The sequence below is a fragment of the Ipomoea nil genome, unplaced genomic scaffold (genome assembly GCF_001879475.1).
Source record: "Ipomoea nil cultivar Tokyo-kokei standard unplaced genomic scaffold, Asagao_1.1 scaffold2735, whole genome shotgun sequence".
In the NCBI taxonomy this organism is placed as follows: domain Eukaryota; kingdom Viridiplantae; phylum Streptophyta; class Magnoliopsida; order Solanales; family Convolvulaceae; genus Ipomoea; species Ipomoea nil.
Window position 1 is genome coordinate 1,944,545 of NW_017619163.1, and position 11,568 is coordinate 1,956,112.

The 11,568-nt window shown below is 39.8% G+C and overlaps 1 protein-coding gene across 1 annotated transcript; it reads right to left on the reverse strand.

Moving 5' to 3' along the window:
* Nucleotides 1–8,873: 8,873 nt before the first annotated feature.
* LOC109156535 lies at nucleotides 8,874–9,785 on the reverse strand. Its single transcript, XM_019304388.1, has one exon. The coding sequence runs from the start codon at nucleotides 9,783–9,785 to the stop codon at nucleotides 8,874–8,876; it is 912 nt and encodes a 303-aa protein (XP_019159933.1).
* Nucleotides 9,786–11,568: the final 1,783 nt, after the last annotated feature.

The following is an 11,568-nucleotide window of genomic DNA, read 5'->3' on the forward strand; positions in this document are numbered from 1 at the left end:
ATTCTGCCTCTGCGGTGCTTAGTGAGATTGAATTCTGTTTCTTGCTTAGCCATGATACTAAGTTCTTACCAACAAAGAAACATCCTCCAGAAGTACTCTTTCGATCATCAATATTTCCTGCCCAATTAGCATCACAGTATGCAACAAGACTCAGTTCATTGTCCTTGGAGTACCAGAGGCCATACTGCATCGTTCCTTTAACATATTTCAGAATGCGTTTTGCAGCTATCAGGTGTGATTCCTTTGGGTGAGATTGATACCTTGCACAGATTCCAACACTGAACATTTTGTCTGGTCGACTGGCTGTTAGATACAACAGACTGCCTATCAAGCTGCGATAGACTGTGTTATCCACTGATACGCCAGTTTCATCTTTCGATACTTTTGTGGAGGTGGGGATTGGTGTCCTGGATAATTTACATGATTCCAGATCAAACTTTTTAACTAGATTCTTAGCATACTTGTCTTGTGAAATAAAGTATCCTTCAGGACTTTGCTTGACCTGTAGACCTAGGAAGTATGTCAGTTGACCAACCATGGACATTTCAAATTCTTCCTTCATCACTTTTACTAACTCGTCAGTGTATTTCTGTAAGGTCGATCCAAACACAATGTCATCAACATATATTTGGGCTATGGTTACATGACTTCCAGTAGTTTTTACAAACAAGGTTTTGTCAACACTTCCCCGTTTATACCCATGCTGGAGCAGATACTGTGTCAGTCGTTCATACCATGCCCGTGGGGCTTGTTTGAGACCATAGAGAGCTTTTCGAAGCTTATAGACATATGATGGATGATCTGGATCTTCGAAACCTTTAGGTTGACCCACATAGATATCTTCGTGGAGATAGCCATTCAGGAATGCTGTCTTGACATCCATCTGAAACAGTGTGAATCCCAAAATACATGCGACAGCCAACAAAATCCTGATTGACTCGAGTCTAACTATAGGAGCAAAAGTCTCATCATAGTCAATCCCTTCAATCTGAGTATACCCTTGAACCACTAATCGAGCTTTGTTCCTTGCTATATTCCCAGATTCATCAGTTTTATTTTTAAAGATCCACTTAGTTCCAATTACGTTGACATCATCAGGTCTTGAAACTAGATCCCAGACATGATTTCGCTCAAACTGATGTAGCTCCTCCTGCATTGCCTTGATCCACAAATCATCCTGTAAAGCTTCTTTAACATTCATGGGTTCTATCTTTGAGGTATAGCATGCAGACCCAGATACTTCTGCCAGATTATTTCTTATTCTGCTCATGGTCTTCATCCCATCTGATGGATCTCCAATAATTTTATCTGATGGATGGTTTTTCTGAGTTCTGGTGGGTTTTTCTTTACCTGTATCATTTATGAGGTTTGTCTGCTGTTCCGAACTTTCTTAATCTTCATCTGACGATTCTTGTGGTTTGGGCTGACTGTTGCTATTAGTGGCAGTTAGGTCACTGAGAGGAAGCTCTGTCACTGAATCTGTCACTGTTGTGTCTACTGATTCTTCTGGACTGTCATCTATAACCACATTTACTGATTCCATCACAGATTGAGTCCTCTTGTTATAGACTCTGTAGGCACGACTGTTTGGAGAGTATCCAAGGAAGATGCTCTCATCACTCTTTGGTTCGAACTTCCCTCTTTGTTTTCTATCAGCCAGCACATAACACTTTGTCCCAAACACATGAAAATACTTCAGATTTGGCTTCTTTCCCTTCCAGATCTCATATGGTGTTTTGGTCATTCCTGGTCTAAGATAGACCCTATTTACTGTATGACAGGCTGTGTGTACTGCTTTAGCCCAGAAGCGCTGCGGCAGATGAAAGGCATGTAGCATAACTCTAGCCATTTCTTGTAAGGTTCGATTCTTTCTTTCCACCACACCATTCTGTTGAGCAATTCTAGGAGCTGAGAACTCATGTGATATACCGTGCTCGGAGCAGAAATCTGAGTATAGTGAGTTCTCAAATTCCTTTCCATGATCACTCCTCAATCTCTGAACTTTTATTATAGACTCATTCTTTTCCTTCTGAACCCTTATACACGGAGTTTTAAAGGCCTTGAAAGCTTCTGTCTTTTCTCAAAGAAAGTATACCCAGCTGTATCGAGAGAAATCATCTACACACACAAATATGTATTTCTTTCCCCCAATGCTTTCAGTCTGTGTTGGCCCCATGAGGACTATGTGGACAAGATCTAGGCACTTCTCAGTGGTGATGCCTCTTACTGCTTTGTGTGGAGTTCTGATTTGTTTCCCAATAGCACATGCGCCACAGATTTTTTCTGGATCTATTCTGATCTTAGGTACACCTTTCACAGCTTCCAGTTTTATCAGCTTATCCATACTCTGAAGTTTACGTGACCCAGTCGTCTATGCCAGAGTTTTGATTCATCAGATTTGGATAGGTGACAAGCAGTTTCATTTGTCAAAACATAACAATTGTCTAAGGACCGAGTTCCTTCCATGACTAGTTGATTTGCTTTGTCACTAACTCTGCAGCAGTTACGATCGAAGCACACATTCCAATTTTGATCACACAACTGACTGATGCTAATTAGATTCGCTTTCAACCCACTGACTAGCAAGACTTCTTCTAATTGAGGTAACCTGGTACATTCAGGATACTTTTCCCAACTATTTTCCCTTTTTGTCCATCTCCATATGTTACAGCTCCACTGCTAGGTTGAACAGCCATCAGGCACTTAACATTTCCTGTCATATGTCTGGAACACCCACTGTCGAAATACCATCTAGCATCAGTTGTAGGTGCAGTCAGAACGATGGTGGGGTAGCAGATAACTTCTGACTTCCTGACCCAAACCTGTCTAGTGAATGGTGTAATAGTCTTATTCTGATTTTTTTCCTTCCTTTGATCTCTGTAGAAAAAATAACACTCAGGCCGAGTATGACCTTTTGTTTGACAGTAGTGACAAATAGGGGTGTAATATTTAACTTTGACAATCTTAATTTTGAACCTTGAATAATGATATTGATGAGTTAATTTGGCCAGGCCAGTATTAACAGTCTGGTTGTACCTCATTCCCTTGTTCTGCACTGACTGAGATGACTGTCCTTGTTCATAGCTGTGAACAGCTGTGATCTTAGACATACCCTCTTTGATGAACATAGGTGCGTTATTCGAAGATTCACCTCGTTCAAATCCCAAACCCTTTTTATCAGTAGGATTTCTGCCAGAGTCTAGAATCTTATCTAAGTTTGATGTGGTGTCCATCATCTGGATATTTTTCTTCAGACTCTCCTATTCCTTGATCCGTTTTCCTTCTCTGGATCTTATCTGAGTGATGAGATCTTCTTTTATGACAAGATCTGTATTCAGTTTCTTTAGAAGATCATCTCTTTGCTTCAGCTCGTCATTCAGATTTTTATTTACTTTCACAAGTTGTTCCCAGCTAGCAACAAGTTTTGCAAATTCTTTTTCAAGTTGAGTATGTCTCTCTTCAATATCATCAGTTGATATGTACGATTCTTCATCTGATTGGTCTCCGTCTGACTGAAGGTCTGTAGCAGTAAAGAAGGCTACAAAGTTTCCCACATTATCATCTGACTGATCATTTGAAGTTTCCTCCTCATCATCGCTTAAAGTAGCTACAGACATAGCCTTTTTCCTCTTGAGATACGTTGCACATTCAGCATGTATGTGTCCATATCCTTCACATTCCCTACACTGCACTGACCGGTTGAGGGATTTACCTGTGTCTGTGGAACTGTTTCTGTTTTGTCTTGTTCGACCAGTCTGAGATTGATTGTTCTGTGAGAAAGGTGCTGTTTCAGCCTTTTGATATGAGGAGTTGTTGCCTTTGTATTGTGTCCTGGTAGACTGACCTTGACCCTTTCTGTTGAAACCTTTTAAGATTTTCTTGAAATTCTTGGTTAGAAGAGCCAAGGTTTCATCATCTATGTCGTCTGTGTCAGATTCTCGATCAGCCTCAGCCACAAAGGCCACTGACTTTCCTTTTCTGTTGCTCCCAAGATCATCATCAGCAAGAACTTCTAGTTCATATGTGTGTAAGCTTCCCATAAGTTCTCCGACAGTCTTCTTTTCCCAACCTGTGTATTCCTGAATAGCAGTTACTTTCATTCGAAATCGTTTAGGTAAAGATCGAAGGATCTTTTTGACCACTCTCTCATCAGTGAATGGTTCACCAAGAATAGAGGCTTGGTTCATAAGATTCTGAACCCTACTGTGGAAGGTCGAAATGGTTTCTTCTTCATTCATTCTGAGGGCTTCGAATTCTGATAGAACCATTTGTAGCTTTGACTGCTTGACATCACTAGTTCTATCAAATCTGGTTTCAAGAATTTCTCATACCCGTTTAGCCTCTTTTACTCTGGTGACAAGAGTAAAAACAGATTCATGCAGAGATCCTACAATCGAATTCAACGCTTTGTTGTTTAGATCTGAGGCATTCATTTCATAGTATGTCCAAGTCTCCATGGGCTTATCTTCAGTGACTCCTTCTGCATTCTGAATAGTTGGACGACTCCACCCAGTTAGGACAGTACGATAAACTCTGGTACCTTGTGCTTGAAGATATATCTCCATGCGAGCCTTCCAGAAAGAGTAATTGTGACCATCTAGTTCTGGTGGTTTCATACTTGCATCCATCCTGAATACAAACAACTAGCCAAAGAACACACAAAAGACTTCCAAAAGACAGAGAGAAATGCAAAACTAAAAACAACCCGTCGGATCAAGTCACTATGTAGACTTAAAAGCTCTGATACCACATGTAATTTTGCATTTTCTCTTTTTAGATAGATTAACAGGATTAATCAACTGTCAGAGATTACTGATTGATTCAGTTACGAAGTCAGTCAGTAATAATAAATCATGGAGAAGATGTAAGAGAAAGATAACAGCACAAACCCAACGACACAGAATATTTACCCAGTTCGATACAGTGAATTCGATACAGTGTGTATCTACGTCTGGGGGACGATCACATAGGCGTCCAATCCACTAAATCATAATCCAATGTACAAAGGTAGATATACAATAATCTTACCCAAGTGCCCCACACAAGGTACATACCCAGTCTACACAGGTTTAGTGGATTGTTGAAGATGGAGAGCCATGCATACAGAAGTCCAATGAAATCCCTTCACTTGGAGAGCCCACTCTGATGCAGTCCACTTCAATGACGCTCTTTACAGTTGTTCCCACAACAGTGTGATCACAGTGTCCTTTCGTTTAAGTAGCAGTGATTCTTCTCAAGTTCATCATCTTAATCACCATGAACATATTGTATTGAGAAGATGCATGACAATCAAAGATCTAGTCTGATATAGCAGATAGGGAGTGTTTCTTCTTACTTTCGGCGTAACCCTAATTCTCTTAGAATAAGAGTACTTATAGATTCTTCAATAAAAACTCTCCATAGATCACTTTGATTGTAGAAGGTAGGACTATAAAAGAGGAATGTAATCTCATAAGATTAGGTTCATACCTTTCTTGAAAATATACGCTGATCTTCTTTCCAAACTTGTCTGATAAAACCGCGTACAGTCTTTTAGAAATCAGCTTCCTAAATCAGATCTTCAGTGTCAGTCCTTTTGTTGTTGCTTCTGATTGATCAGTCATCTGTAGAGCTGGACGGACAAAATCTAAACCTATCTTAGTATGCCATAATAATATTGCCAATTATAATATGGGGTTTTTGAACATTTAAAAACACTAACAAAAAATATAAATGGTCACGTACTTTGTATTAAAAATATCAAAATGTCATTCAATTTAATTTAATTTCAACGATTTTATTGATAGAGGAACAAAATTGATCATGTCGAAATAATACTAAGACCAAAATTGAATATTTTGATAAAAAAGGATTACAAATAGACTGTTACCTATAAATCTAAGATCAAAAATGAAATTCACTCTTCTTTAAATAATCGCATTATATTATATACTACATCACTTAATAGACAACAGTTTTTAAATAACTACCTTCTATTATATACTACGTCACTTAATAGACGACGATTTTTAAATAACCGCCTTCTAATATATACTTACATCACTTAATAGACGGCGGTTTTTAAATAACCGTCTTCTAATATATACTTACATCACTTAATAGATGGTGGTTTTTAAATAACCGCCTTATATTATATATTACAGCATTTAATAGACGGTGATTTTTAAATAACCGCCTTCTATTATATATTACCTAGGTATAGAAAGCAGTAGCACGTGTACTTGGAATCCCCATGACAGACAATTTGGAAAAATATTTAGGAGTGTCATCCCAGCACGGTAAGCTCAAAAGGGAGACATTTGATAGCTTGATAGCAAATGTTCGCAGCAGATTATCAGGTTGGAAAATGAAGACATGATCTTTTGCAGGTAGATGTGTATTGGTACAATCTGTTCTTTCAGCTATCCCTCTATACATAATGTAATCCACATTACTTCCAGTTGGGGTTGTTCATCAGATTGAGAAGATTATTCGTGAGTTCTTATGTGGTTTGTGACAACTCAAAAATATTTCTTCTAAATTCTATTTTATAAATTCCAAAATAATTATTTTCACTCTTCCAAAAAAAATTTCCAAAAAAATCGGTGTATGAATTAAATATTTCAACACCGAGAGTTATCCTATTCTGAAATTCCTAAGTTTTGGATACATCTATATACCAAGTTTTGACCCAAAAAGTCAATCGAAGTGAAACAGGAGAGGAACCTGTAAAACCTGAACCAAGTGTTTTAATTAGAACTATCTTTTAGAAAATCTATTTTTGACCACAGGTTGTCCAAAATCATTTTTAAGATCATGGTCCGTGATACAAGGTGAACCCTAAAATATTATTTTACAATTTTAACCCTCAAACCCTAGCTAGAAAAAGCTACTATTCTACCCAATACTTGTTCATTCATTTCATCTCTTCTTCTTTGGCAGCCGAAACCCTCTCTCTCGTGAATCTCTCCCCTCTCCCTCTACCTTACTCTTCTTCATTTTTGAGCTTCTTCTAGCAAGGCCTAGGTTCAAGACTTGAGGTTCAAGTTTGGGTAAGCTTCTCTCTTCTTCCTCCCTTTTCTATTTCTCTATTAGCTTGTCTTTGAGATAGATTATCTACGCTTAGATGTGTTTTTGGGTATTGTTATGGTTGTTGCTTGAGAAATGGAGATGGTAAAGAAGAAGACCTAACATGAGGATGGAGATGGAAGGATTCTTGAGGTTGAAAAGCTTGAGGTATAACTCATGAATTCTCAAATCTATGATTTTGCCCTAAGTTATGTTGTATAGTTGTTCATATGTGTATAGATACATATTGGGTATTTAGAATGATGAAATGTACGTTGTTTGTTGTTGTTATGCTATGTGATTTTGGAGTATTTGATTATTTGTGGTGTGTTGCAGTGCTGAATCTGTGCACTCACGGACCTTAGTAACGGATTTAAACAAGATTTATCACTATGGTTCGTGATAGCTCACTAGATAAAGCATTAGTGCGTATGATGTTAGGGCTTAGGATCGATTCTTATGGTTGATCACTTTTTTTGAGTTTAGGTAGGATTTAAACACCTAATCCCATAGTTAATTGTAATTTTGCATTTCCTCTTTTTAATCAGATTAGGTAGGATTTAAACACCTAATCCCATAGTTAATTGTAATTTTGCATTTCCTCTTTTTAATCAGATTAACTGGATTAATCAACTGATGAAAAGGACTGACTAATTCAGCGATGAAGTCAGTCAGTGATAACAGATCATAGAGACGTTTAAAGAAAAGATAACAGCACAAGCAAAAGCCACAGGATGTTTACCCAGTTCGATACAGTGTGTATCTACGTCTGGGGGACGATCACATAGGCGTCCAATCCACTAAATCATAATCCAATGTACAAAGGTAGATAAACAATAATCTCACCCAAGTGCCCCACACAAGGTACATACCCAGTCTACACAGGTTTAGTGGATTGTTGAAGGTGGAGAGCCATGCATACAGAAATCCAATTAAATCCCTTCACTTGGAGAGCCAACTCTGATGCAGTCCACTTCAATGACGCTCTTTACAGTTGTTCCCACAACAGTGTGATCACAGTGTCCTTTCGTTTAAGCAGTAGTAATTCTTCTCAAGTTCGTCATCTTAATCACCATGAACATGTTGTATTGAGAAGAGGCATGATAATCAAAGATCTGATCTCATAAAAATGATGTAGAGTGTTTCTTCTTTCTAAAGGCGTAACCCTAATTCACTTCGAATGAGGATACTTATAGATCCGTCGATAGAACACTCCTTCCATAGATGTCTTTGATTGTAGATGGTATGACAATATTTGAAGAATGTAATCTTAAAGATTCGGTTCATACCTTTCCAAAGCAGATACGCTGATCTTCTTTCCAAATCTGTCTTCTGTAAAACCGCGTACAGCTTTTAAGAAACTAGCTTCCTAAAACAGATCTTCAGTGTCAGTCCTTCTATTATTGTGTCTGATTGATCAGTCCTCTGTAGAACAAAACTGAAACTAAGCTAATCCTATCTTAGTATGCCATAATAATATTGCCAATTATAAGTTGGGGTTTTTTTTCGAGCAAATAAAACACTAACAAACTCCCCCTTTGGCTATTATTTGGCAAAACAACTCGACTATGTAAAAAGAAGTATAATACTGCAAAAGACTAAGATAGGATATCAAAAACAAAACAGACCCAATATTCGATTACATAGCAGAGATAAAAGCACAGCATACACGTCATGCTGGATCAAAAACAAAGACAAGAAACATTCTTCAAACAAGAGATGCTATCACAGTCAATCGCCCAGCCAGGGCCAGAAAGTACACAAACACAAACAACTCCCCCTGAGTTCATACTCCCCCTTTTTGCCAAGAGAGAGCCAAAGCCAGGTCAAGCGTTGGAGGGAGTCTCACTGTCAGACTTCACAGGATCAGCAGCAGTGGCCTCAGTCAGGCTTAAACGAAGAAGAACTGTGGCCAATTCCGTGCGAGCCCCTGTTAGCTGTTTAGCGATTATGCCATGAACTGTCTCGAGCTCAGAGACTCTCGCCTTCAATTGGATAGAGAGTTGAAGATCTCGTGCATGTGGTGAGTCATCCGCCACTGTATCAGTCTCAGGATTGGAGGGGGCAGTCACCGGTGTAACATCGCATATATGATCTCCAGTCAATAGACACCGGTCAACTGTGTAGAGAAGGGTCGGACTGATCACCTCACTCGCCATAGGCTCAAGGCCCTGAGATGTAAGAATTCCAAAGATCAAATTAGGAAAGGGCAGTCGTACCTTTTGTTCTCTCGGGTGAATCAGAGTGAGAATATGATAATAGATCCACGACCCAAGATCAAAGGACATCTTGGTTCCAATTCTGAATAAGAGACTAGCCAGTTGCTTGCCGACAGTGTAGAAATGCGCCGAAGGGAGCCAGTTATGCAGAGCAAGACGATGAAGAATCACATACTTGGAGGTGAGCTGAGAGCTAGGTAGAGTATCCTTATCACCAGTAGGCCATCTGTCAGCTTGTCCACCAGTGATCGTTTTGGCCACTGCATCCCAGTCAGTGATAGCCTCCTCTTGGACTCCTTGCAGGCCATAGTACTCGTTAATCATGTAAGGACCAAACACATACCATTTCCCACGAATGAAAATCTGCATTGGACGCACTCCAGACAAATTGTCCATCTCATCATTGAGATTACAGTAAAATTCATAGGTGAGCAGCTTTGAATAAGGACGGGTGGCAGTGACAGTCTTCAGCAGACCCACTTCTCTCAGCAAAAGCAGAACATCACAGACCGAATTCATTTGGTTTTCATCAACAGATCTTTAGACAATTAGATCTCTTCTGACCATGGTGGACCACTTGGCTTGAGCAGTAGGGGAAAAAAACTGAGGTCTGTAAATGGATGTGTCAGGGCTTTCAACAGCTTGAACCTCAGGTGTAACGCTCCGACCTCTGGCACGGGTAGCAGGTTTCACTTTTCTAGTGGAAGATGTGGGGACAACAGTTGGTTGAGCAGCAACAGAACCCTTTTGCTTAACAGAAGACCGTAGAGTCTTAAACACTTATTGAACAGGAGGATTGGTCTCAGGTTTTGCAGGCCCACTCGACTTCCTTTTCTTCTCTGGTTGATCTACATCAGCAGTGTCCTCACCAGATTCAACCACAACCTTCACAGGAACATTCTTTCTTTTCGACCTTCTTGTCTCCTTGGATGGGGAGTGGACAGGAGACACAGAGTGACTAGAATCAGACACATGAGCAGATGAACCACCAAGGAGATTAGTGACCTCTCGTATTTTGAATGTGGTGGAATCAGGATGAGCAGTAGCCTCAACAGTTGGAACCTTAGATGTAGGAGCTTGGGTGCCATAGACTTCAGCCAGTATTTTTTCATCTTCACTCGAGGATTCAGATGGGTGAATCTCTCGGTATGGTTGTGGAATAGAAGCAGAAGGTAAACCAGCAAAGTGTCGCACATGTTCCAGGCTTTCACCTAACAATGTGGAAGTGTAGACTGGGATTCCACCCTTTTTCTCAGACTTATGGGGGCTTGAGAGATTAACAGTCTCAACATGAGCAGGTAAAACAGAAAAGTCATCAGCAGGTACAGCAGAAGAATCGTCAGCAGGACAAATTTCTTTAGGATCATCAACAATCACAGCAGGGGACAGATCAATATTATCAGCAGAGAACACAACCAGACTCAGATTGTTGGACTCATCAATCGGTTTGTCTTCCTCTACAGACGCTTTAAGAGACTCACTATTCAAGGGATCAGACTTCTCAACAGGTAAGCAAGGAGGATCAACAGATACAGATGATTTCTCAGAGACTAAAGCAGGCACATTCTCAGAATCAACAGGAACAATAGATGGGGCAGCATTAGACACTAGATCCTCAGGTTTATCAGGTGAAATTTCTATAGGGGAGTCAGAGGAATTTGACCTGTTTCGCAGAATCTCAATACGATGTCTGGCTTCATTCTCAGCAGCCTGAAGATACAGGGGTTGAGCAATTTCTCGACGACGGGAGATTTCTTCAGACTCAAGGGCTCTTTGAGCAAAGTAATGGAGGAACGCCCCAGCGCGATTTCCATCTGAGGGCTCTGGAATAGACACCGGATTAATGTCATCACCTGCTTCAGAGGCCAACAGAAATAGTTCACTGGTGTCATCGTCGGACCAGTCGGCATAAAACTCTGGATAATCAGACAGTATAGTGACAATGATTTCATCGCGGAGAAGGGGATCAAGCTTCAATTTTTTCTTCATAGCCAACAGAAGCAAGGTTTTGACATGTTTGGTGGCTGTCTCTTGTGAATGAACCTTTCTTCCAAGCTTGATGATCATATTACGAACTGCATCCACCATTGATGAGAGATTCGAGAAGACGAAGAAGTAAACACTAGATAGGAGATCAAAGAGAATACAGTCTGTGTGCAGAGATAGTCTCTTGTTTGTTCTCTCAAGTCTTACTTGATACTCGATTATAAACCCAATGGAGAGGAACCCCAATAAATGCAGCTAGTCAGAATACATGCAGAGTTGATGTGATTGACGCAACGGTATACCTCCTTTTTAGGCA